This window comes from Pezoporus occidentalis, unplaced genomic scaffold, assembly GCF_034315485.1.
Source record: "Pezoporus occidentalis ecotype Australia unplaced genomic scaffold, CSIRO_AGI_Poc_V1 ctg95, whole genome shotgun sequence".
Taxonomy (NCBI): Eukaryota; Metazoa; Chordata; class Aves; order Psittaciformes; family Psittacidae; genus Pezoporus; species Pezoporus occidentalis.
In genome coordinates this window covers 1878337-1905042 of record NW_026916315.1, presented here as the reverse complement: position 1 = coordinate 1905042, position 26706 = coordinate 1878337, and the positions used below count along the sequence as shown (strand labels likewise).

At 39.2% G+C, this 26706-nt stretch overlaps 2 protein-coding genes and 2 long non-coding RNA genes across 12 annotated transcripts in view; 1 reads left to right on the top strand and 3 right to left on the bottom strand.

Annotated features, from left to right (window-relative positions):
- Nucleotides 1-2503: 2503 nt before the first annotated feature.
- On the bottom strand, nucleotides 2504-15077 carry LOC134157378 (uncharacterized). Of its 3 annotated transcripts, XR_009962303.1 has the most exons (5): nucleotides 14402-15077; nucleotides 13782-13912; nucleotides 11021-11140; nucleotides 9264-9351; nucleotides 3892-4115 (listed from the first exon to the last, which is right to left on the bottom strand). It is a non-coding gene; the product is annotated as an uncharacterized LOC134157378 (long non-coding RNA). The 3 variants fall into 3 exon arrangements; XR_009962302.1 differs by lacking the exons at nucleotides 11021-11140; nucleotides 13782-13912; nucleotides 14402-15077 and adding exons at nucleotides 2504-3867; nucleotides 11634-12268 and having other exon boundaries at nucleotides 3957-4115; XR_009962301.1 differs by lacking the exons at nucleotides 11021-11140; nucleotides 13782-13912; nucleotides 14402-15077 and adding an exon at nucleotides 11634-12268.
- PRG4 (proteoglycan 4) lies at nucleotides 8642-26279 on the top strand. Of its 5 annotated transcripts, XM_062606251.1 has the most exons (12): nucleotides 8647-8666; nucleotides 9250-9348; nucleotides 11234-11356; nucleotides 13804-13923; nucleotides 15228-15332; nucleotides 18017-21441; nucleotides 22438-22510; nucleotides 22795-22934; nucleotides 23714-23870; nucleotides 24686-24865; nucleotides 25064-25189; nucleotides 26082-26279. In XM_062606251.1, the coding sequence occupies exons 2-12, from the start codon at nucleotides 9252-9254 to the stop codon at nucleotides 26183-26185; spliced, it is 4650 nt and encodes a 1549-aa protein (XP_062462235.1). In that variant the 5' UTR covers nucleotides 8647-8666; nucleotides 9250-9251; the 3' UTR covers nucleotides 26186-26279. The 5 variants fall into 5 exon arrangements, with proteins under 5 accessions (XP_062462236.1, XP_062462235.1, XP_062462234.1 ...); XM_062606252.1 differs by lacking the exon at nucleotides 26082-26279 and having other exon boundaries at nucleotides 8642-8666; nucleotides 13801-13923; nucleotides 25064-25979; XM_062606250.1 differs by lacking the exon at nucleotides 8647-8666 and having other exon boundaries at nucleotides 13801-13923; nucleotides 18017-21427; nucleotides 22427-22510.
- LOC134157379 (uncharacterized) lies at nucleotides 17908-18749 on the bottom strand. Its single transcript, XR_009962304.1, has 3 exons — nucleotides 18662-18749; nucleotides 18485-18592; nucleotides 17908-18076 (listed from the first exon to the last, which is right to left on the bottom strand). It is a non-coding gene; the product is annotated as an uncharacterized LOC134157379 (long non-coding RNA).
- The window catches only part of TPR (translocated promoter region, nuclear basket protein), a 44229-nt gene continuing 43749 nt past the window's right edge, over nucleotides 26227-26706 (bottom strand). For all 3 annotated transcript variants that reach the window (XM_062606249.1, XM_062606246.1, XM_062606247.1), the window contains exon 51: nucleotides 26227-26439. In XM_062606249.1, coding sequence (XP_062462233.1) covers nucleotides 26384-26439 — 56 coding nt within the window. In that variant the 3' untranslated portion in view covers nucleotides 26227-26383. The remainder of the gene's footprint in view (nucleotides 26440-26706) is intronic.

Below are 26706 nucleotides of genomic sequence, written 5' to 3'. Positions count from 1 at the left end.
GCTCATCCCATATCTATACCACCTACAGAACAGGACAGACAGATTACCAGTCTGTCCTTCATGTTTCTCTCAAAAATACTTGAAACACACACCACAATAATCTCAACAAGACTATTCAGGATTTGTATGTATTCTGAAACTCTTTTAGAATGGGAAATACTTACCTTCTGCATAAATCCTAGGAATTTAAAAACAAAGCAGTCTAAGGTTTAAAAATCTATTACAGAAAGAAGGAAAAGGGAAAAAAAAAAAAGGTTTGGATCTTTTGTAGTTCTTCACTAAGAGGTAATATGCCTGAACACGTTACAATATACTATATTACTTTAGGCGTATATTCTACTGATGTAAATAATTAATTTAGGGAATTTCTCTACTTGATGCCTTTCTATGATCATTTAGTTATTACTTGTAGCAAGGTCCTAAATTAAATATTTATCATCACATTTGTAAACTACTACAAATAACTGAGTTTTTTCTTCATCCTGTGCAAATTAGGCACAACGTTTACACACTCATTTTCAATGCACTTCTAGGAATAAGTGTTGAAGCTCTATCAGAGGTTGCATAATATGCAAATTTGTCTGTCTTCCTTATATAAATCAAACTGAATGAAGCACAGGTTTGCACTATGTTAACACATGCAGATTTTAATTAGAGCTGGTTCTTTACCAAGCTGCAGAACAATGTAATTTGCTGCCAGCTATACCAAAAAAACAAGCAGTCTCAACTCCTTACAAAAGTGTTTGAGACAGTTTCATGGTTAGAAAGTCTTACATCAAGTAAAAAAGACAACACACCAGAAGCTCTTTTGCAGAGTGATGCTGATATTCTGTATTGCTCATACCTGTGTAAAACTGTATCAGCCTGTCTGTCCATTTTCCTATGGTCCAGCGTGGCTGATAGAGACAGTTCAAGCCACTGAGTTCCTGTTTTGGAGTAGTCTTGCACTTGCAATTTGTGATCTACCCCTCTGATGACATAAGCTTAAAAAAATACCTACCTGTTTGTTTTGGTTTGTTTCTTTTTCTCAGAAATGTAACCCTTTAACCTGTCCTATTCTCACAACTCTAAGTATTTGGATATTAAAATCACTTTAATGCACTAAAAGTAAAAACCAAATTGATCTAGAATTTAAATACCAAAGCCTGAAACAATTCACTTTATAGAACCATTTTTACCAAAGCCAAAGCCTGTTCTGAAAAGCATCTAATAGATTCTGAACATTATGAAAATATTACTACGAAACAATAGTAGTTTAAAAACCCCTGGTGCACTCAGGAATACTCGGCAGACAAAAAATCTTGGTTGCCAATTTAAGAGTGCCCAGCAGAGGAGAGCCTGCAAGGGAATATGCTAGCAGAGGTATAAAAGTCAAGGACAAGATTTTATTTGGAAGAACAGGAGCATATAATGATGACCTGCTCCTTCCCTTAAACACTTTCTTGTGGCATCCCAGTTACAAATGCACCTTCTTCCTCATTTCAGATTCTAACATCCAAAACCCAATCTAGATTTTTTTGGGGAAAAAAAAGGAGGTTCCTTCACACAGTCTACACTAGAAAAGCAATCTTCACAGTCCAGCCAAGGAAAGTAAATCATTTTTCAAACTCAGCTTTTATTGATGGCAGTTATTTATTGCCTATGTAGGTCCCACCCCATTCAGAGAGTGATGCAAACTCCTGAATTTTCTACTCACTGGAGAAACTTTCTGCTACTTGCAGTCCTCTACAACTCAGAGTCCCTCAAAAAGTTAAGGAGCCATCAGCAAACAATACTGTAACAGAAAGAGAGCAGACTATGTTCAGTGACACACTAAGGTAGTGATTCATTCTCAGATGTTAGCTCCAGAAAACATAGGACACATTTGCTGGAATTCTGCATCCTGTCCCTTCCTTTCACAGTGATGACACTGAGGTGCAAAAACTTGATGCACCAACACTTCAATGCTACGCCTTACGGAAGAAAAAGGTCTCTTTTCCTGTTGCTAACTGAAGATTAATCAAGACCTAGAGCACAGAAATTGATAGCCTTTAATCTTCTACTCCCTGGATATGCACCACATTCATATATTCTACAAGCAGTCATCATTGTTCTGCCTTCAGATTACATACAGGTCACAAATTTCTGGCCTTTGAGTTTCCAACCCCTAACCCTAAGTACATTAGACATTCTCTCCTACTAACACTAAATCACTGCTTAAGCCTGCAGTGTCTGTGGAATACAGTATGGCACTATAATTGCTTTAAGAATGAAACAATTTCTTATCCAAGTATGGTTTCACCCCTCTTGTTTTTAACAGATAAAAACTCCAACCCACATGCTCATGCTAAACTCAGTTATAAGAATGAGGCCAATCTTTGCAGTGAGTGAAATGGGCAACTGAAACACACCAATACGTGAAAATTTTAGGTCGAAACTGAAACATGTAAATCAAACATTAATGAAATACACTGAAATGCTATTACTAAGCATATATGGAATATAACCATAAATAAGGATCCTAATAACATGAACCCCTAAACCCAGATGTTACTTGGGAGATCAATACCAACAATAACACAGAAGATCATCTTCAATCCTAAGCCCTCCTTTTATCCTCTTAGTACCTGAGCTTCAAGCCAGAAGCCCTAAGTCTGAGCACAAATAATATGCTTAGTAACATGGATATTGATCAATCCTAACAGTATATGGGAGTAAACAGGCCCTGCCAGACAACTTCCTAAAACTGAATGCCACAAAGTTGAATCACTAGAGTCTTACAATATAACTTTAATTCAAACCATAAATTTAATTTGAAGTCTAGAAGGCGGGATGAATCATTTAAACAGACAAACACCAATCCTTACTACTGCCAGACCTCTTTTAACTCTTGGGGCTTTTAAAATCTACAGAGTTCTTGAAGACTCATCTTGCCAAAGCTTGACCTTGACCCCAACCTCAAGCATCTCAGGAAGGGTATGGGACTAGTTCAGTTGCCCAACCCTAACAGTAGCTTTTAATTATGGTAGCCCATGCTGTGAAAGAGGACTGTGTAAGGGAAGTAAAGAACTCCCAGCAGGAAGGGAGCTCCTAGCTAACTGTGCTGTTGGGAAACTAGTAATTGGTGAACTTTCAGTTTTAGATTTCTAAAACCTAATATTATTTCGGTTCTAACCTCAGATTTAAATATAGGCAAACAGAGACCAATGCCTATAAATTTCCTGATAGACCAGAAAAATATTTGGATGATAAACAACTAAAGCTGGTTAAATTTCTTCATTTTGCCTTATTATTCCCTCAACATATCAGGCTCAGAATCCTGCCTTTGCTGCAGATTATTCTTTTTTCAGATTTAGATCAGCACAGCACAACCTGCAATATACCATAGCCTTGCTGAGTAATTTATATTTCTGCAACCATTTTACTTGTTATCAGAATCTTCCTGTTACATTTAAATTGCTAACAGGTTGCTGAGTCTCAGTGCTCTGTTTTGAGCTGCTGCAGTCGTGCTGTGTGTGTTCAACTTCCCAGGAGGACTGAGACCACCATTGCTTGAATACATAAGAAGTGAAAGCTCAAGAATGTGTTAAAAGGATTATTTATAGTAGCCTGAGTGTGATGTTTCAGATGACTCTTCAAGTTACAAGAAAATTACTTCATACCAAGTCTGAAAAAAAAAAACCAACAAAAACCATCCCAAAACATTCTGACACTTTTTCACTGCTATTTTGCCAAAGCAAGGCTGTTATTCTTCAGTCAAAGTGGTGACTGTTTCTGGGTGTCTTTATTAGCAGTCTTTAGGTGGTAATGAAGTAACTGTGGCCTGGAAGAATTTTCTGCATCTTTCATTCACAAATTAACCAGAAGCCAGTGCAAACTCAACTGCTACTGTTAAACTGAGAATTCCTTGTTTAAATGGTAAGCATAATAGCTTGTTGTGAACAGACACATATAACATCTTACTCTCCTAGATTTACCTTTTTCCTACCTGAAGCACCCTTTCTCATGTTAATTTTCCTTATTCTTCTTATCACGTCCCATTCTTCATATTAATCAAATCTTGCATGAAAATCTTTCCTTCCTATAGTTGAATCCCATTTTCTTCCAGCTATTATTCAGCAGAATTAGTCCATACACTGCATCAATTTAAAAACAGCAAACAATATGGAATATAATTCATTTTGTGAAACATTTTACAAAGCAGTAATCACATTTTACTAGGCTATCTTGATCCTAATCAATAACCCTTGCACTAAACCAAAGTTAAGAAGGATATAATTCCTATACTGTGAAAGAAAGACAATGAATATTTCTGATTTAGTCAGGTCCTATCCTGCCAGTTGTTCTTTGAGAGATTTTCTCCTGTACTTTTCTGTCACTAAAAGTCTGCTCAGTTGTAAGAATCAAAGCACACAGTCCATGCACAATGAGATTGTGTTAGTGCAAATAAATCCATGCTCTAGCTTTGGGATAAAAACCTTTACAATATTTTTTAGAGGAAATTGTTAGAGGAAATATTATGACAGCTATAAAGACATAGTCTTGGGGCCAAGGATTTGGAGAAAGTCAAGGTAGATACATCTATAGATGTAACCAGTCAGGTGCTCTGCTTCTGCTTCTGCTGCACTTCAAGATATTCAGTGAAGTCTGCAGCTGTACTGAGTTTAAAGGCCCTTCCAGAATAGTTATATAATTGTATATAGTTACTATACATTATATATAATTACTATTAAAGTAAATCAAACATGCAGATTCTGTCCTTCTCATCCACCTATCATTATGGGCTTATCTATTATCTCTGAGGACAAATCTATTTCTAAATCATATTGTTCAAATTCTTACTTTAAAACAATTCTCTCAACTTTTACAAATTGGAAAAATGCAGTGAGTCTATATTTACATCAATGGATGATGCATGTGACCACCTGACCCTTACTACTGCAAGCTGCTGTAGCAGCTTGCTACAACAGAATTCATTGCGATACCGCTGCTACTCATAAATCACAGCAAAACTATCGTATTAATATTCTTTTGTCTTAAATGTCAGCATATTTAGGTGTTCTTAAAAATCAAGATTTTCTTTTCTATAATCAAATAAAATTTGCCAATAAAATGCAGCCAGTTCCAGCATGGAAAAAGTAACTGATCGTAGAAGGCAATACAGGGAAGCATTCTTCAATCAATTATCAGATGCGCCACAGCAGAATTAATTGTAGCTCCATGCCCTTCCCACACCAGGGCTTTTACCTCCTCTACATCATTCTCCTTCCTTGTCCCTCCACCACCATAAACCTGAAAGCGTGTCAGTCCTTCCTGCAAGAGCAAAAGTTTTCTGTGATTCTTCATGATTTTTCTAAGTAAATCATTTAGTGATATTTCCAGCACTCTCACTTCACTTCCAATTAAATTCCTGCTAGGTTAAAAATTAAAAAGAGGTACACTAATCAGTGAGTATTTAACAGACCCAACAGTACCCAGTACATGCTCTTCTGTTTTCTTCACTCTTGCTCTGCTCAGTTTCTCTATATAAATTCTCCTGGGAAGAATTTATCTGCTCTTAGACCCAAGATCTCCTAAAGATTCAGATCACTTCAAATGTAACTTTGTTTTTATAAAAATGAAAATAACACAGTATTTTGAGGATACTGAGGGGTTAAGAATGGGGTTCAACGATGGGACTGAAAAAGCAATAAAGCGTTTGTCAGAGCAGATCCAGATTAACAACTGTTGCCTGGGATTTCACTGGCTTGTATTTTCCATGTGAACCCCAGTGAATATGAACACATCCCAAAACCACTATCATAAATGTGGCTGACTGAGGAGTTTCCAAAAAAATAAATAAATAAACAAGGCCTGAAAAAGCTTAAGAATACAGCTGAGCCACAGGCATCAACGTAAGGAATTCATTAATCCAGAAATAAAAAACAACAATAATAGTAATTTAAAAAAATTAATAGTAATTTAAAAAATAAAATAAAATTAATCAACAAATGAAGTTGGGAAACACAGATAAGATTTTGGATAGACATGGCAAGATTTAATAGAGAGTTTATGTTGCCTGAAACACTTGCCAAATGAAATGACTGGTCAGTTGATAGCTACCTGAAGCAACAAGAGATCAGATGAAAAGTAATGTTATCTCTTTCCAGCTAGAGTGACCAAACACAATATTAGGTTCCATATGTTGCTCAAAGACAAAATGAAAATGTGAAGCCATGAATCTTTACTCATCAAGAACATAACAAGTCCCTTTTCCCTAAATGCAGCAGAAATAAAAATAAGAAGATTGAACATTGTCCTTTCTCTCTTTTTATAGCTCCAAATCTGTTTTTTACCCCTCCAAGCAGCTCCCTGCTTATTCATTGTAAGTCTTAAGACCCTTTTCACTGGCACACAAACCTTTGCGTAACAGTAGCAAGTAAACCCTGTCCATCATGAGTGCCCTGTTTGTGACTATATTTAAGTGTATTTCTTACTGCCTCCCAGAAACCATAACAATTATTTAAAGCAGGATTTCAAAGTCCATCTCTGAAAACAGAGGGAAGACCAGCAGAAGCTCTTCAGGCTATAAACCCCATTTCACTGCTGTCTGATCACATGCTGTGAAGTGCCTGCTTAGATACCATTTCAATGCCAATGACACACTACAATTTAAAGGTGCCTAAAGTGTTTTCCACATCCCGTTAATCCAGTCATAGAATTATTATCTTCTCATCACTCAAACTTTGGAAACCTGTCACCCCTGATGGTCCAAAAACTTAATTTTTAAGAGAAATCAAATACAACCCTGCCAAAATAAACATACTGATGCCTAATAAATGCAGCAGCCAATCATGAGCACTCATATTTTCAAGTTCTGTATGTCTTCATATGACTTAATTTAGTACTGACATGTTAATAGAAGCATGATAATAATTTTGATCTTCTGTTACATTTTTACTTTGTATTTATTTCTTCACCTCAGGTAGCTAGCCAGTATAACTGTGACTCAGAGATGTGAGATGATGGAAGAGTCAATAAATCTCTTCAATACCATGGATATCAAAGTAAGGATATACTCATAATGTATTCTTAAATGTTGTTCTTGATCAAATTATAAATTAAGTTTTGAACATTTTTGTAGTTTTCTAAAAAAACTCTCATCATATTGATCCTATTTAGCTACCCTAACAATTACTTCTTCCTTAGGCTTTAAATATCTATAAGCAGGTACTTTTCTTCTCAAACCACAGTTCTTTATCAAGTTTATAGTCAGCTCCACTGAAGACAGCACTGAAGATATTAGTATAAGGCATGTCATATATATTTCCTTCCATGTATTATTTTGAATCAACTCCATAAAATCTCAGATCCTTGGGTTCCTTTTTCCAAAAAGTAGAGTAATAGTTACTTCATAAGTAGGTTGGCAGTGGGCAGGGGACACTGAATAGCAGATCAACATTATGTAGGTGCTCCCACTTAACACCTGTCTAAATAACTCTAAAAACTCCACAAAGATTATATGCTTTCCTAGAGCAATGATTAAGCACTCTTTCATTGACTGGAATCAACTAATTGAAGCCTGGCTGTGATATGAAAGCAATTTGAAATTTAGAAATCCAGAAAGACTGAATGAAACTGCTTCTATTGGGATAATAAAGAAATTAGAAAGAAATTCTAGCATTAAAATACTACAGTTTCACAAAGTGTGCAACATGGACAAAGTGAGGAAAACATTCAAGCACATGCATAACTAAACCCACTCCTTCTCAGAGGTATCTACGTTATTTTCCTTAAGAGACTGAAGCTCATTTTAAGTGCTTTCCTCAATTGGGATGAATGTATATTATACCATACTTCTTATTTTAGGATAACAGAATTACTTTGCAATATCACAAGACAGAAGTATCAAAGTCCCCTGGCCTTCCCAAACCCTTCCCAAAAATCCTTCCCAAACCCTGAGAGTCAGGATCATTAAAAGTTTAAATAGAAACCTCCTTTAGCTCTAAGACAGTGTTACAAATAACCATTTCCAGTATCCTGAATCTGGTATCAATAAACACAGTGACCACTGGAAAAAATTAGTTCTCTAATTCATTTTGATTCTTTATATATAATACATTCAATAGATTTGAGAGTCAACTAAACTCTTTGATTTCTAGCCAATACCTTGGCAAAATTTCCATTCAGTTCAGGAAAAAGCACTATATATTCAGTCTGGAACTGTTGAATTACTAATGGCTGTATGAATTAGATCTTAAAACTTTTTGGAGAAGATTCACCATCAGTAGCAGATAATACTGCAGGATTTTAGGCTACTGTCACCTAAGCTACATTTGACAGGAAAGAAAATATAGTCAGCTTTTGCCTATAATGATTTTTTTTTATTGCTATGCAATAATATCTAATGCCTTCCAGATGCATTCAGGACAATTTGTTCATTTCACTCTGCAATCAAAATGTGTTTTGACTACTAAGTCCCTATTTAGCTTTTTCTGTAATCATTTTTCTTAATGGGAGTATTTTCCAGATGTTGTGTCAGCCTAGTCATCTGGGACCTCTTCCAAGTTTTGTGGAAAGTTTGCTGTCATAAGCTGTCATTGGCAGTTTTGCTTAACAAGCTCTCTAATTAGTTAACCCCAGCACAGTTACAAAGCGATATATAAGGCATCTGAAACATCACTGAGAGCAGACATATTCTTCGTTAGGTAAGTGTGACACCTGTCTCTACTAAGAGCATTCTGACCAAAGTTCACTTCTTCAAAAGGAAAAGGATAAACTGGAACAGAAAAAACACACAAGTTTTCCTTTTGAAAGAAGACTTACTTTTATCCTGCATTTCCATTCAACATATTTAAACACTAATATTCCAATGATAGGTTATGGCCTATAAAATTGCGTTGCTTAATAACTAATGTATTTATAGTAGTTTTTCTTGCTTTACTTTTATATTTATTAGCATTATAACCTTAAAAACAATTGTACTGAAGTGCATCTATGTTAAAAAAAGACTAGGTTTTTCAGGTAATAGAATTCTGAAAAAAAATTACTTCCATTATGTGTTAATAATGAATTTTCCTAGTTATACTACAAAATCTAACAGCTAATTGACTAATAAGAGACAACACATGGAGTAATTCTAAATTAGCAATTTGTCCTTGAACAATTTCAGTATTAATTTTATATTGTTATTAGACAAGTATTATGTATAAAGGTACATACTACATTTTTTTAAAATTATGAACTGATTAATTGAATTGCGTGTAGTGATGTGGGATTATTTCCTTTTAGGGATGATGTCGTACCTGAAAGTAACGGTCATATGGAACATACTTTGCGTTTCCCTGGTGATCCTTTCACTGCCCTTGATTCAAGAAGTGTCTTCTCAAGGTACTGTAACATACAAAGTTGAAGGGAGGGTGTCTAGGATATCTAATAAGTAGTAAGAATGCTCCAAATGCATCTCCATAAAGAGACTAAGTTCTAGAACTTTACATTTATTCAGACAGGAATTATGATTCAGCTTTATCATCAATGAATATTTTCATAAATATATCTTGGTACAGCATGGTCCTATTTTATTTGAGGAGTAACATATAAATATGAATAGAATACTAAATGTGTATGAAACCTACTTCTTTTTTTGGTAGACATATTATACAGATCCTGTTGCTCTCTGACGTATTTAGCCTAAGTGATTTGCAGCATGATTCAAGGAAGAATCTAAAGTTACAGTATCCACAAAACTTGTTTATAACTATTTAAACATAACAGGCTCAGGGAAAGGAATATCTATACTGTGTTAAGTGTCTTGCCATTAAATGCACTGTTACTACCATCACAAAGGCAAATTTTGGCAATTATTTGTCTAATATTGCAGATTCGCATTTGTTTTCAAAGCTCAGTAATTGGTTTCTAACTAAAATAACACCATTAAGAAGAAACCAAAGAATTTGCACCCTGGCAAGCCTTGTGTTGTCATAGCTCTCAAGTAGCTATCAAGTTGTTATAGTGATAACACTGTGTCCCCTTTCATTTTTTTGTAAAAAAGTGGTAACAAACATTATACCTAACAGCTGAAAATCAATATATATATAATTGTTTGTTATTACTTGGTCTTCCTTCATACACACACTGTGTGTGTGCTGTCAGAAATTGTCTTTGGTGTTGTGCTTTGTTACATGTTAGTTCTTGTTATTTTCTTGTTGTTCCTCAACGCTAATTATCTTCACTTTTAGCTTGCTGACTGTTCAGCTTCTTTGTTTGTATTTAGGGGCACTTCCCCTGTGGTCCTGCATGTTTCACTTCCAGAAGAAGCTGTTAGCATGTTACATTAGTAGAGATTTCACGTAGGAAGGGGAGTTGTTGCAGGGTGAATATCTGATCTGGCAATAGAAGGTAACGAATGGCTGCTGAGTTTGAATGCTTGCAGTTTGAAAGCAGTTGCAATCTGCACTATTTATTTATTATTTATTTTTGTCTAGCATTTTCCAATCTGAAAACAGTCTAGCAGTAAAGCCACTGTGGAATGAACATTTATGTTAATATGCTAGTAAGTGATTTCCTAATTAACAAAACAGAAAAGATACTTCATAGAAGATTGCAGGAGTGGATCCCAACTGTTCCTAACTTCAGAATTGATACCAAATTCCACATTGACCTCAGAGGAAAAAACCCAAACATGTAGAGGGCAGGCAGATTTTGAAAATTTATTGCAAGAATGGCTCCAGGGACCTGTATTTATTATGACAGTGCTCAGGAGATTTTATTTGATTATTACAAAGAACATTACCAAAAGTAAAAATCAGACAGACCTAATGGGGCTGTCAGGTACAGTTAGGCAGATGCACATCTACAGTCATACCATACATAAGGTGAATTAAGATGGAGAATAATCTGCAAAACAATATAGTGCCTGGCTGATGTACTGCCTAAGTTAAATCTTCACCAGCTAGTTTGGATGGCAGAACTGCTGTGGTCATACTACTCAACCAGGCCTCAAGGATTTGTTGATCTAAAGAAGAAATAGGATATGGTAGCCTCAGCAGAATACCCCTCTAACCTGAACGTGCACTGATGCTGGTTCTCAGGCTGACTCAGAAAAAACCTCTGATCTGCATGCTTTCAGGAGGGGTTGCATCAGGCCCACAGTTTTTGCAATACCAAGTGAAGAAATGGCATTCTGTAGAAAGAAAAGATAAATCTTACTACCTCCACATTTCCTAACATACCATTTTGGTTTGGCAATGTTTACATCAGTGTTGTGTGATTTTAGATTTATCAAGCTGTACAGGGAGATGTGGGCAAGGGTATTCTAGAGAGCATGACTGCCAATGTGATTATAACTGTCATCACTACATGGAGTGCTGCCCCGACTTCAAGAAAGTCTGCACAGTGGGTAAGTTCCCAAACACAGCCAGTTCCTATTGACAAAACTTCCCCTCCCCTTTGCTCCAGCTCCCTACCACACCAGTGCCTCTTCTCTGAATGCTTAAATGTCTTAGTTTGCTGTGTCCTTGTTCTCCTCTCCTATACATATTGTTCTCCCCCTCAAAAACTCAGTGATAACCTCTCACAACCCATTCAAAGAAAATTGTATATCCACAAGTTACCCTGAGAAAAAAAAATTGCTTTTCAGAAGAACAGAGGCAAGAGGGGGGAAACAGTTTGCTTACTCCTTGCTTTCTTCTCCTTAGTGCATTTGTACTGTATCTGTTTGTCTCTTGTACAAAAAAAAAAAAAAAAAAAAAGGAAGAAACAAATCCAGGGGTTTTCAGGAAGACATTCTGGGGCATCCCAACTCAAACTGAAGAATTGCGTAGGCTGTAAAGTCTAATCCAAAGTCAGGGTCCTTCCATGAATAAAAATTCACTCTGGATCAGAACCATGTCCAGAGTTGCATTGAAAAGATGGTTGGACGAATATTATTTTATATGTCTTATTTATAAGCAAAACTGCATAGTTTAAATAAGTACCGGTATTTCAAACTGTTTTACTGAGAGTTTAGAAGTATTTTATTATGAATCAAATGTCAAAAATATCAGCAATTTAGCTCACTGCAGCTTGTTACACTACACTGCAGTTCTAGTAAGTTACAGGTGTAAGACTTCTTAGATCCAGCAATATAGCCCAGGAGTTGTTTAAAAGGCAGACACACCACTCCTTGAAACACTAATTCTGCCACTCTGACACACAAAGAGAAAGCACCTTCATTTTCAGTCTTCCCAGCCCAATTCTGATTTGTGAGGGAACATCAGCATTTCTCATAACTGAAAGTACATACTGAGGTATTTTAGTTATGTAGACCATTTATTTAGAATCATAGAATCATAGAATAGTTAGGGTTGGAAAGGTCCTTAAGATCATCTAGTTCCAGCCCCCCTGCCATGGGCAGGGACACCTCCCACTAAACCCTGTTACCCAAGGGTCTATCCAACCTGGCCTTATTGTGGGCTCAGTTCCAAAGTTATTCTGGCATCTATATAACACTTCATAAAATGCTTAAGGCTAGAGGAAGTCTCCCCTATTCTATCCTAAATGGCTGAATTCAGGCAAGCACAGTAGGCACCATCGTAAAAGGATGCAGGCAGTCTAAGGACTGTTGCACAGCTAGTGTGTGATCGGTGCTGACTAAATTAGAGAAATGCCAGACACTGTTTATGAATAAAATAAACCCTAACATCATAAAACGATATTCACTTGTGCATGTGGGATAAATTCACTGGCATTAACAGACTCAATCCACATCTACATTGGTCAAAAGAATTTCAGAATCTGCCTATACACTAATTCTGATTTTGATAGATAGTGCCACATGCATGCCACAGAGACAATGATTTCAATAGAGATTTATCTACAGAAAAGATACAGGACCAGAATAACAGATCATATGATAAATTCTGGAAATACCAAGTGATAGTCAGTTATTGTCTCAATACTGTGAGATACTAAGCATCCTCCAGAAATACTCACTTCAGGTCTAATGTAATCACTGCAACTTAATAGTTAACTAAGTACCTATTAAAGGTACTACAGAATGTTAATAAATATTAGATTGTAATGTGATGGAAATGTTTAGGGTCAAAACTTGTCCTTGAAAAATACAGCAAGCATATTTTGCTAAAATCTGTAATATGTGCATACACAGTTTCCAAAACAATTTGGACATTATTTGATATGAAACAGAAGTACTGTAGTTGTCAGAAATTAACCAATCATGAAATATTAAAAACACATGGTTATTACTTATGTCAAAACACACTAGATACTCTTTCAATACTAATAATTTAAGAATTGTATTAAATAGACTGGGATAACGTTTCAAAATTAGTCACTGTGCAGGTTTGTTAACTCATTCACACAATAAAGTTGCAGTATTTGCCCAGAGACACAAGGTACACTTGGTCATGACCTATTTGGGCAAATTATTTTCAGAAATGCTTTCTTAGACACATCACTCGATGCAGAGAGGTACCCTTATGAACACCTTTTTGGAAACCCAACCCAGAATTTAAATACCATTCTTGAGATAACTGCTGCTTGATCAAGGAAACTGAAACCTTCTATGATGGGACCTAGCTAAAGTGAACGTTGAGGTCACACCTTATTCCATTATAAATTCTAAATGGTCTCAATATACTGCAGTTGCAAAGTGCAGTTCTGGTTGTATAGCCTGATCCAAATCCCACAGTTACACAAACAAGTTCTGAATCAGACCAGGATAACCACTGGCTTTTTGAAACTGTTCTTTACCTCAGGTGAAGCAAATGACTTCACTGTAGAAAGGTCCCAGCATCAAATGTGAGCTAGCCAAAATTACTCACCTTCTTGTTCTGCCTTAAGTAGCACTCTCCTGCAGAGGACGTTGCTTTGAAGCCTTTGAAAGAGGAAGAGAATGTGACTGTGATGCAGACTGCAGCAGATATGGCAAATGTTGCCCAGACTATGTGGAACACTGTGAAGAGGGTAAGAAATTTACCATTATATTTTTCTTAGATGTATTTAAACAAAGATGCTTTGCATTATCATAAAACGCTGGCTTCTTAGGATGCAAGAAGTTGACTACTGAAACAAAACCAAAACAAAACCAAAAAAAAACAAACAAAAGCCCCAAACAACGACCCCCCCCAAAAGAAAAGAAAGAAAAACCCCACAAAACCAAAAAATCCCAACAATAAACAAAAAAAAAAAACCAACAAAATGGAAAAAAAGGTCTAATTTCAAAAATAAATTTACCATTTTCTCAAGCATGAACACTTTTTGGATGCATACAGGTAGATATAATGGGAGTCATCACCAAGGTAGTTCAACAAAAATAGTCCAACACCCAACCTTGCTTGCTCAGAGTACTAGCTTGGCTATGAAAGTAAATACCTTGATACCATGGTCATCACCTTATGAGACAAAACTACGTCTCCTTTTGTAACAAGGTGATCACACGTACCTGTGGCAGCTACCAGCTCCTTTGATTGGATGTAAATAGATTCTGCAAGCTCCCTGAGCTCCATCGCACTTTTTTCACAAGATCCTTCTACAAGGCTATGCTAGGGGGAAGAGAGAGTGTCACTCCCAATTCTACAATTTGATCCAGTGATAAATTCTGGCACTTACTTGGATGCAAGTGAATTCCCATGCGACCTTCAGAGTTGGAAAATCTGAACACAAACCTCATTTCTCCTAAAACTCAGCCTACTAGACATTAGCATAATTCTTAGAACTTGTGTGGCTTCTTTGGTCCATGCCTGCTTTGTAGCTCCTATCTATTTCAACGGAACTACTGCTTTTAAGAAGTCTCTCCCAAATGATCACTTGTATAGAATTATCACATCTGAAGTACTACAAAATAACTAGATCTTCAGGGGTTTATCAAAGTAAATGCTTGGCAATTACAATAGCTCTCAGAGATCCACTACAGTGAGTTAGTCCCAGGTCATCTATTGTCAAAAAACTATGCTGCCAGAAAAAGTTTTATGAATTTTTAGAACATAGAACCCCACTCAGAATTCATCTTTTTGCCACCTCAAAATTGCCATTAGCGAAGAAGGCCTCACTTCAGACTTTCGGGGAAAACATTTCTCCTGTCTGTGATGAAACATTTAGAGATCCATAGAGTATTTTTGCTCTTTCCCTCCTGAATAATACTTTACAGAATCCTGTAGGACAAGAATAAACCTGCATGAAATTTTGTAATCACTTTCATTTTATATAGTTGAGACTGAGCATCCATGAATAAAAATGCTCCCATTAACAGATTATTTTATTTCTTTCAGCACACGCTGAAAAGTCACCACTAGAAGACAAATCAACATCTAAAAGATCATCCAAAAATGAGGAAAAGCCAGAGGAAGTAACACAGCACCATGAAGTTATGGAAGGTAGGAAAGTGTATGAATGAAACAGGATGGGTGTTACCTGAAGGAACATTAAAGACCATTTTCCTGCTCTAGAAATAGAAAGCCAGTGCGAGACATTACCCCACAGTTAGCAAGCTTTGGAACTGCTCAGTTCATAAACTAATTACCTCACCTAGGCCTCAGGATACTGGAGAGTTCATTTAGCACAGATGTTGGAGTGCGGTGATGTATCCTGTGTCTGTACTGGATTTTCAAACACATCTTCCAAAAGCGTTACACACCGTTGTCAGTTTTGGACAAAGTCCAAACAGGACTGGAACAGGAAGGGTGTTGTATTTTGAGACAGTGATGAATTGGCAGGACCAAGACAGGAAAATCTCCTAGCAGGTTTCTCTAGCTTTAATCAAACCAGGCTTCATGCTGCTTCAGAAAACATATGATTTATTTTTTCTGAATGGAAAATATGTTGCTTTCCTGTGTACTTTGGTATTCTGCTCCAGCATTTTAAGTGATAACTCAGGTTCAGTCTGAAATCTAAAGCTGAAATAACAAGAATTAAATGAGACTAGGGAGTCAATTTTGGCCAATATTTTAACAGTCATTCTTTTGTTTTGTTTTTTAATTTAAAATTTATCATACTTACCTTTCTAATGTGGCAACATCCCATTATGAAAAAGAAAAATATAGTGGGCTAAATGAAACAAAGTTAAGGAAATTCAAATAACCATTAACAGGATCCACTTGGGTATTTCAGACACATTGAATGAAAGGAAAATCTATTCTGCAACTCTGTGCTCATATAGAATCATAGAATAGTTAGGATTGGAAAGGACCTTAAGATCAAGTTCCAATCACCCTGCCATGGGCAGGGACACCTCACACTAAACCATATCACCCAGGGCTTTGTCCAACCTGGTCTTGAACACTGCCAGGGATGGAGCATTCACAGCCTTCCTGGGCAACCCATTCCAGTGCCTCACTACCCTAACAGGAAAGAATTTCCTCCTTATATCCAATCTAAACTTCCCCTGTTTAAGTTTTAACCTGCTACCCCTTGTCCTGTCACTACAGTCCCTAATGAAGAGTCCCTCCCCAGCATCCCTACAGGCCCCCCTTCAGATACTGGAAGGCTGCTATGAGGTCTCCACGCAGCCTTCTCTTCTCCAGGCTGAACAGCCCCAACTTTCTCAGCCTGTCTTCATACGGGAGGTGCTCCAGTCCCCTGATCATCCTCACAGCCCTTCTCCGGACTTGTTCCAACAGTTCCATGTCCTTTTTATGTTGAGGACACCAGAACTGCACACAATACTCCAGGTGAGGTCTCACAAGAGCAGAGCAGAGTAAAGGGGCAGGATCACCTCCTTCAACCTGCTGGTCACACTCTTTTTGATGCAGCCCAGGATACGGTTGGCTTTCTGGGCTGCAAGTGCACACTGCCTGCTCGTGTTCATTTTCTCATCGACCAGCACCCCCAAGTCCTTCTCCGCAGGGCTGCTCTGAATCTCTTCTCTGCCCAACCTGTAGCTGTGCCTGGCATTGCTCCGACCCAGGTGTAGGACCTTGCACTTGGCTTGGTTAAACCTCATGAGGTTGGCATCAGCCCACCTCACAAGTGTGTCAAGGTCCCTCTGGATGGCATTCCTTCCCTCCAGCATATCAACCGAACCACACAGCTTGGTGTCATCGGCAAACTTGCTGAGGGCGCACTCAATCCCACTGTCCATGTCAGTGACGAATATGTTATTATTTCTACAATACATTTACACAGAGATTACTCACACTGCAATATTATAAATTGTTCCAGTCTTCTGGGAGAGAGACTGCAGAAACTAAACAAAAAAGAAAAAAAAAAAGTGAAAACAGAACTAAACAGCAAAACCTCAGAAAGACAACAGTGACAGATTAAAATGCAGAAACATTTACAGTTATTTTTTGCTGAATATAGCCATATAAACAATTTGACATGTCAGTGTAACCATATATATATACATTGAAGTGGCTCTTAAAGCTGTAAATCACAAAAAGGAAAATTATCCAAGATAAATATACAGTAGGAGATGCAGTCAGATGTCTGTGTTCAGAAAGTTTGCTTTCTTCTCATTTCCCTACCTTTCCTTCAAGTCTAGGTCATCAGTACAGGCTATCTTATAATGAAGATCAGAGGAATAAATCAAAAGAACAGACTGGGAAGAGAAGCATCTTATCAGAAGGACTATGTTTTCCAGCATAGTTCCTCCTCCCTGAAAAGGGATGGAAACAAGAAGTAGTCCCACCTGCAAACACCGAACTAAAATCTGCCGTGATGCATTCAGAGTTGTGACAGGTTAACCAATAGAATTACTTAAAAACTTAGCTGATATGCTGCAAATTCCTATGCAGACAAAAGGAATTCATATCTAACACAGTCCAGATTAGCTTTGCTCTTCTACATTATTTATCTTCTGACAATTACCTAAGTCCATAACTAGCATTTACCAATTTAACCTAGGTTACCACATATCCTTTCTCCTTCCTCCCTGTTTTAAATTTTTCAATTACTTTAATTTATGCAATTTTACACAGTAAGATTTTAGAGTAAAAACCATAAAAACAACTATTGCTATTCAAAAGGTAAATTGCTATTTCTAATTACTATAATAAATTAGTATGAAATAGGTGTATGCACGGCAATTCCAATGTCTTAATATATATATATGTTCTCATAGATACCCCACCGACAACAGCAGCGTCAACAGCCAAGGCTGAATCTCCCATCACCCCCAAACCTGAAGACACAACCCCAGATGCCACGGAAGCACCAACCAAGGCAGACCCTCCCACCACTCCCAAAGTAGAAGACACAACACCTGAAGCCACAGAGCCACCAACAACCAAGGCAAACCCTCCAACAACCCCTAAGGTAGAAGATACAACAGCTGAGGCCACAGAGGAACCAGTAACTGAAGCAGACTCTCCCACCACCCCTAAGGCAGAAGATACAACAGCTGAGGCCACAGAGGAACCAGTAACTGAAGAAGAATCTCCCACCACCCCTAAACCTGAAGACACAACCCCAGAGGTCACGGAAGCACCAACCAAGGCAGACCCTCCCAGCAACCCTAAGGTAGAAGATACACCACCTGAGGACACAGAAGAACCAGTAACTGAGGCAGACCCTACCACCACCCCTAAACCTGAAGACACAACCCCAGAGGCCACAGAGGAACCAATAACTGAAGCAGACTCTCCCACCACCCCTAAACCTGAAGACACAACCCCTGAACCAACAGAGCCACCACCAACTGAGGCAGACCCTACCACAACTCCCAAGGTAGAAGATACAACCCCTGAGGCCACAGAGGAACCAGTACCTGAAGCAGACTCTCCCACCACCCCTAAACCTGAAGACACAACCCCTGAAACAACAGAGCCACCACCAACTGAGGCAGACCCTACCACAACTCCCAAGGTAGAAGATACAACCCCTGAGGCCACAGAGGAACCAGTACCTGAAGCAGACTCTCCCACCACCCCTAAACCTGAAGACACAACCCCTGAACCCACAAAGCCACCACCAACTGAGGCAGACCCTACCACAACTCCCAAGGTAGAAGATACAACCCCTGAGGCCACAGAGGAACCGGTACCTGAAGCAGACTCTCCCACCACCCCTAAACCTGAAGACACAACCCCTGAACCAACAGAGCCACCACCAACTGAGGCAGACCCTACCACCACCCCTAAACCTGAAGACACAACCCCAGGGGCCACAGAGGAACCAGTACCTGAAGCAGACTCTCCCACCACCCCTAAACCTGAAGACACAACCCCTGAACCAACAGAGCCACCACCAACTGAGGCAGACCCTACTGCAACTCCCAAGGTAGAAGATACAACCCCTGAGGCCACAGAGGAACCAGTACCTGAAGCAGACTCTCCCACCACCCCTAAACCTGAAGACACAACCCCTGAACCCACAGAGCCACCAACAACGGAGGCAGACCCTACTACAACTCCCAAGGTAGAAGATACAACCCCTGAGGCCACAGAGGAACCAGTAACTGAAGCAGACCCTCCCACCACCCCTAAACCTGAAGACACAACCCCTGAACCAACAGAGCCACCAACAACAGGGGCAGACCCTACCACAACCCCTAAGGTAGAAGATACAACCCCTGAGGCCACAGAGGAATCAATAACTGAAGCAGACTCTCCCACCACTCCCAAACCTGAAGACACAACCCCAGAGGCGCCAACGACCAAGGCTGACTCTCCCACCACTCCCAAACCTGAAGACACAACCCCTGAAGCCACTGAGGCATCTACAACTAAGGCTGACTCTCCCACCACTCCTAAACCTGAAGACACTACTCCAGAGGCACCAACAACCAAGGCAATATCTCCCACCACTCCCAAACCTGAAGACACAACCCCAGAGGCGCCAACGACCAAGGCTGACTCTCCCACCACCCCCAAAGCAGAAGACACTACCCCAGAGACACCAACAACCAAGGCAGAATCTTCTGCCACCCCCAAACCTGAAGACACAAGCCCAGAGGCCTCCGAGGCACCTACAACCAAGCCTGACTCTCCCACCACCTCCCAGCCTGAAGACACAACCCCAGAGGCCACAGAGGCACCTACAACTAAGGCTGACTCTTCCACCACCCCAGAGGCACCAACAACCAAGGCAGAGTCTCCCACCACTCCCAAACCTGAAGACACAAGCCCAGCTGCCACAGAGGCACCAACGACCAAGGCAGAATCTCCCACCACCCCTAAGGTAAAAGACATAACCCCAGAGACATCAATGATCCAGGCAGACTCTCCCTCTACCCCTAAAGTAGAAGAGGTGGAATCTTCCACAGCCCCTAGGGTCAAGGGGACTACCCCTACAGGCACTGAGGCTAACACCACTGCCATACAGAAAACAACATCTATGGAAGTAACAGCTACTGGTCCTGGATTAGTAACAACTGCTAAAGACATGAGCACTCAAAGTTCTGTGACTGTCACAACAACTACAAAAGAAAAACCCATACCTGGATCGGATGCAACAGTTTTAGAAACAACTGAGAAGAAAATTACAACTTTTGCACCCAAAGTAGCAACCAGCACAACTGTGAAAAACACGACTACAGGCGTTCAAAAGACGGTGGTGACTGAAACTAGGACTACTGAGATTATAACAGTAACTGACAAAAAAGACAAAACAGCTAAAACTGTTACTACTCCTATAACTGAAGGGACAACAACTAAAACAGAAACGACCACAGTGAACAAAGAGGTAACAACACCCAAGAAAGACAAAACTACTGTGCTTAAAGACATTTTAACAAGAACAAGTAGGAAAGACACAACTACTGTAACTTCAGAGAGAACAGCTAAACAAGATGACCCTCCTAAAGGTAAGGATGATATTCCAAACACAACTCCTACAGCTGAGCAAACTGTCACTACAGCAGCTGCAACAGAAACAACTGTCATAGACAAGACTACAACAACAGCTGCAGAGAAAGAAGTAACCTCTGCTAAACAGGACAAGACTCACGTGCCAAAAGAGACTTTCACAACTAGGAAAGAAGAAAGCACCACGGGGACAGAGAGTGTAAAAGCAGCTGCAGCAGTTACAACTCCCCTGCCCAAGCCCACTGTGTTGACAACAACAGCCAAACCAGATTCAACTCCTAAACCCAAGGAAATTGTAGTAACAAATAAAAAAGATGCTACTACAGAAACTAAGCAGACAGTAGAAGCAGCTAAAGAGAGCATAAGTAATACTTGTGTTATTGTAGAGACAACAGCTGGTAAAAAAGAGGTAACGACCACCAAAGAAACTAATGTCACACCTGAAGAAGAAATGCCTGATTCCGCTGAAAAGGCCCCTAGTATTGACAAAGGAGAGGAAACTCCAGTTACCAAAGAAACCACTACAAGAGATAAAAAAGACACAATAGAAGAAATGTTTATTGTTTCTAAAGGGACATCAAAGCCAGCTATACATTTCCAGGAGATTACTGACACTAGAGAAGAGCCTCATCCAGCTGACCCTGAAACTCTGCCAGTAGAGGAGCCCGAGATAAACAAGCCTTTAATACAAACTGACAACTTGCCAATTTTACCTGGAGAAACACAAGGTAATTGCATTTCAGTAGGTACAAAAGCAACAATAACTCCACCAGAGTACAACAAAACACACGAGTAAAGGACATGCAAGTGCGTTCTACACAGTGTCACAAGAACATGTTACTTCTGTCCCACTGCTAAACCATAACCAGGTAAATCATACCAAGGTGCTGCAGCTGCCAGCATCCTGAATACTGGTACCTCAGTTTTCAGTTGTTCTGTCAATTCTTCATGTAGTTTAGAATGTGATTTTTTTTGCTGAAGAATGTTTGCTGCAAGTACTGTAGAAGATGCAAGCAGAAAAAAAAAGTCCTGGAAAAAGAAGATAAATTTCTAAGTTCCGTGGAAACATTGAAAGGGAGTAAAGCTGAATATTCATTACTTATGGTAACCAGGTCTTCTGTAGTCACATACAGAAAATATCACACAAGGTTGACAAAAAAATCTCTTCCTGGTATTCTCTTTCCTCTGCACTTTTTGCCACATTTTTCATATCATTTTAATCAGGTATAGCCTGCAGGTTCTTAGGCATTTGTTTTCCAATTATTTTGGAAACAAAAAAAAAGGAAAAAAAAAAAGGCTTTTAGATGGAAAATACTTGTATTTTTATCCAAAACAGATTCATCTTTCCTTTATATTTAAGTGAGAGTAAATACAAATGAAATATGGAGAGGGAAGGGAACCTACCAAGCACTCAGTAAACATCCCAGAGCATGAAGGATTTAAAAGAGGTAGCGTGCAGTGCATTTCTAGGTGTTTTTTTTTCTGCATTACAGGTGCTTAGACAAGCAGTAAGCACAGATATGCATACTTAGTCATGTAAACGGCTGCTCTTGCACTCCTGGGGCCAAACGAGAGAGCCAGTTTTTCCGGGAACATCTCTCAAATGAGTAATTAAACCCGTTGCACGACAGAGAGCCCCGAACATCACCCTGCTGTGGACTTGGGGGGGCGGGAGGGTAGCTCAATTATTGGTGAATGTTAAACAAACCCAATCCACTGTTTTGCAGCAAAGGATGAGAAGGACCTGTGCAACGGAAAGCCAGCGGACGGCATGGTGGCGCTGCCGAACGGCACCCTGGCCGTCTTCCGAGGTAGGTAGATAGGCTGCCCTGGTCCTGGTCCCAGTCCTGGACTCCACCTGCCCATCTCTCTGCCCTCTGAGCCACTGAAGAGTTCCGAACCCCTCACGAAGAGACTCATGAGGCCGCTGCCCGCCCCAGTACCTCTAGGCCCGGCCACGCCTCGGAGGTGCTGCCGGTGCAGGAGCCGCCTTCCCCCTCAGCCGCGTCCTGAGCTGGGAAGAGGCTGGAGAGGGGGCTCTCGTTCGCAGTGCCTTTCCCTCGCGCGATTCGCTTTATGTCCTCCCGCTGCGCAGGTCACTACTACTGGCTGCTGAACGGCAGGAGCCCACCAACGACCAATCCCCGCCGGATCAGCGACGGCTGGGGCATCCCGTCCCCCATCGACTCCGTCTTCTCCAGGTGCAACTGCGATGGCAAGACTTTCTTCATCAAGGTGGGGAGCTTGCCCGCCGGGGAACGAATGTGACAGGCGCAAGAGGCAGCCGGGGACGGACGAGCGTCCTTAAACAGCAGCTCCACAGGAGAGGGGCCTTGCATTGCCCGTGTTATAGATACAGGCGTTTGCAAATAGGGTGGTGGGTTTGAAATTCTGTGGGTGAAGTTAAAACTCTTCACACCACCACCCCCCCCCGCCCCGTGAGAGCCTTGAGATGCCTCTTATCAGGAAAAACCTACATTCAGTGTCTTTTTTTCCTGTGTAACTGGCCAGGAGACAAAGCATTGACAGAAATTGAGTAATTGGGCCACACGTCAAAAGAAGTCCAACTGTTTAAAATACAGGTATTTTAGCATGCCTTTCCCTTGCCCAAACAGCCTAAATTTGTTCCCAATACATTTACCTTCCTGAAAGAAGGTAATGAAATACACACATCTCATAAAAGACATTATGCAGTTACTTCCCAGTTAATCATTCAGTCCTGGGATCCAAACAGCTTTTTTCTGCCCATGAAAATCTAGATTTATAAAGCAAACTGCTTTGTTCAGTATCCACTATAATAATTCATTTCTAAGATACTCTTTCCCCACTGAAAAGCAGTTAAAAGGCTGGAAAAGGATCTGTTTACATTTTCTTCCTGTTTTTAATGAATGTAGTAGTGGTTCCACTCACTTTTATAGTTATTAAAATGCTAGTGTTATGATTATTTTTTATGTCTGTGTTGAAACTCAAATTACCAAGAATGAATTTACTCATTTTTTTCCTTTAATCATCAGGGTCCCCTGTACTGGCGTTTCACTAACGGTGTTATGGATAAAGGCTATCCCAAACCTCTTGCAAATGGATTTGCAGGGCTAAGTGGAAAAATAGTAGCAACCCTCCCTGTTGCAAGATACAATAATAGACCAGAATCTGTTTATTTTATCAAAAAAGGTATGTTTCATATTTCAGAAATTCAGAGATGAGGTGCTTGAATTGCCTTAGGAATTAAAACATCAGTTCTCTTGACTAAAAGATGTGTTTCACTCAAATTCAAAAAAATAAGTGATGTTAAAGGTGTGCTAGGGGAGTCAAAAATATCCTGAAGATCTAAAAATTTGTGTTTCAGTGCTTTTTAAAACGGAGAGGGCTGTAAAGGATAGAATCCAGGAAAATATTAGAGTAAGTTTTATCTGGCAGTAAAAAACTATTTTAGACTGAGGTTAGAGAAAGAAAGGCTTTAATCTTACTAGTTCCTAACTATGTATGGAAATCTCCTCCCCATTTCTTATTTCAAACTAATGTGCTTCCTTGTATGAATGATGTGCTGCCAATGTATGAATTTTTACCTTGATTTAAAAACCATACATCAATGAAACGTAAATCCCTTTTTGGACTCTAGCCCTCTTCTCATGAAACCTAAAACGATGGCCTTACAGAGTCCTTGATAAAAGGAATGATGGCAGCAAAAGCAGTTCCCCTGGCATTGTACTTGCTACAATAACTGTAATGAGCAGTGCACCTAGAAGCTCATCTTGGATTTAGAGATGAAGGTTTTCTGTTTGGTTTTTTACTTGCCTCAAAATGTAATGGATCACATGTAATAGACATGAAAAGTGACATCTTCATATCTGATAGAGTTGGTGGTTTGGTGTTTATGTTTTTTTGTATGTCTTTCATTTGATTGTGGTTTTTGTTGGTTTTGTTTGTTTATCTGGGTTTTTGGTTGGTTAATTTTTTTAACCAAATGAAACAAACATCTATTTTAGATGGCAACATGCAACAGTATGTGTACAGACAAGAACCAGCTAAGAAGTGTCAAAGAAGAACCCAGATTACTGTAAGATACCCAGCTTATGTCCCAAGACTTGTAATAAGGAGACGCTTCCAACGTGCAGTAAGAATGCCAACCGTTATTCAGACTGTCAGAATCAACCCACGTTCATCTGGTAACTTACGTTTATTAAGTTTCTTTTATACAACCATTTTAATCTTAGTAGTTCTGAAACACAACATTTGGGCTTTTTTAAAGTATTATCTATAAAAAATTTTAATCCAATGTACCTCACTTGCTGTAGATTATACAAGCAAATGATAGTTTACAGCAGACATACTGCGACAACTCCAAACTTTTCTTTTGCTTGCAGGAGTTTTGCGTAAGGAAATCAAAATGAATGCCTACTGGAAAGGGCTCCCGAAAGTTATTCATTCAACTATATCACTACCCAACTACAATAAGCCAGATGGCTACGATTATTATGCCTTCTCTTACAGTAAGTTAAAGCTAATGCAAGTTATTTTGTATCTCAGAAGACTAAGGGAGGGGAAAGAAAGAAGCTTATGAATCTCTCGGCTTTCTGGAGTGTGAGGTTATTGCTTGGGGTTCTGCAAGAACAATTTTAAGCGCTACTAAACCGTCCTGAGAATTAAAATATTGCCTGTAATGGGGAGATGTTTCTATTAAAAAAAAAAAAAATAAATCAGGAGTTACAGGACAACTAGCAGCAATAAGGTACAATGGCTCAAACTAGCCAGCTGCAAAATGCATTGCCATAAGCGTTCAGGCTTATAAAGTGACAAAAACCTGACACTTAAATGCAGAATTACATTAGTGATAGATTGAAATCCCTGGACCACTGCACACAGATAGTTTTTTCACTGACTTCTGTGAAAGCATTCCTCAGAATTTTCTGTATTATTCAGGAAAAAAAAAAGAAAAAAGCGTTAAGAACTAGCTGTATCCAAATACAGGATACTAAAGTAAATCTCTCATGAGATGTATGATCTAACTCCTAACCTTAACATAAGCACATTCACACTTGGGGACCACAGAATTCCCACTTCTGTAGTCAATGCAAGATTGTTTGATTTCCAAAAAGACTACATCTATGTTCTAGCAGTATAAAAGTATTCTTCCCTACTCCCTCTTCTTGGGACAGATTATTAGCAGTATTGTAAAACTTAGCTAAGTGCAAAGAAGGACACGTAAAAAATAAAGTTGAGGACAAAAATTCATTGTTATAGTCTCTCACCTCCACATATATATGGAATGGAAATAGAAAATCTGCTATTCATGCCTAAATTAAAAGGCAGGCTTTAACTTAAAGATTCTTTCCATGTACTAAGCAGTTTCTGAAATTTAATTCTGACACATCTTCATTTCAGATCGGTACTACAGTTTGGATGTTGGCAAAAGAATAGCAAAACCTGTTACTGCTCTCACAGGAAAGACTGTATCCAAAGACTGGTACAACTGTCCTAGCAAGTGATGCACAGCAGAGGATTTAACAAAAAAGATGCCATTTGAATGTTGACATTTTGTCTAATTTTATTAATAAAGACATTGAAATGTGTGCACACAAATCTAAGTATAAAATACTGCTTTAAGCTCTGGCTTCATTACACTAGAACAACCACAGGCAAACTGGCACTTTTGTATACACATCTGTAATTACTTTAGAGTTCATTTAACTGATATTCCCTCTGTTCAGGCCTCCTCTGCCTCCCATTGCATGAGTTACACCTGTGTTGGGAAAGAAAACAAATGAATTAATAGAAATCTTTTTTACCTTTTTAATCACCCATTGGTACTTGTGATACCTCATCCTTCTGTAAGGAACTGCTACTGTAGGGAGCATTTCCTTTCAGATAAAGTTCAAGTTCTCCCCTCTGCCTTCCCCTAGGGCCTTGAGATATGGATACATTCTATTTCTGTGATTTAAAAGGGCATTGTTGACTTGTGATCCTACTTCAGGCCCTGTGCCAAAAGAACAACATTCTTATCATATTT

Bases quoted from the DNA above. Each gene is read 5' to 3' on its own strand.
- PRG4 (XM_062606251.1), top strand. From the start codon at position 9,252: ATGATGTCGTACCTGAAAGTAACGGTCATATGGAACATACTTTGCGTT. The intron at 21,442-22,437 runs GTAGGTACAAAA...GCAAAGGATGAG, and splicing joins CACAAGGTAATTGCATTTCA to AAGGACCTGTGCAACGGAAA. The intron at 22,511-22,794 runs GTAGGTAGATAG...CCCGCTGCGCAG, and splicing joins CACCCTGGCCGTCTTCCGAG to GTCACTACTACTGGCTGCTG.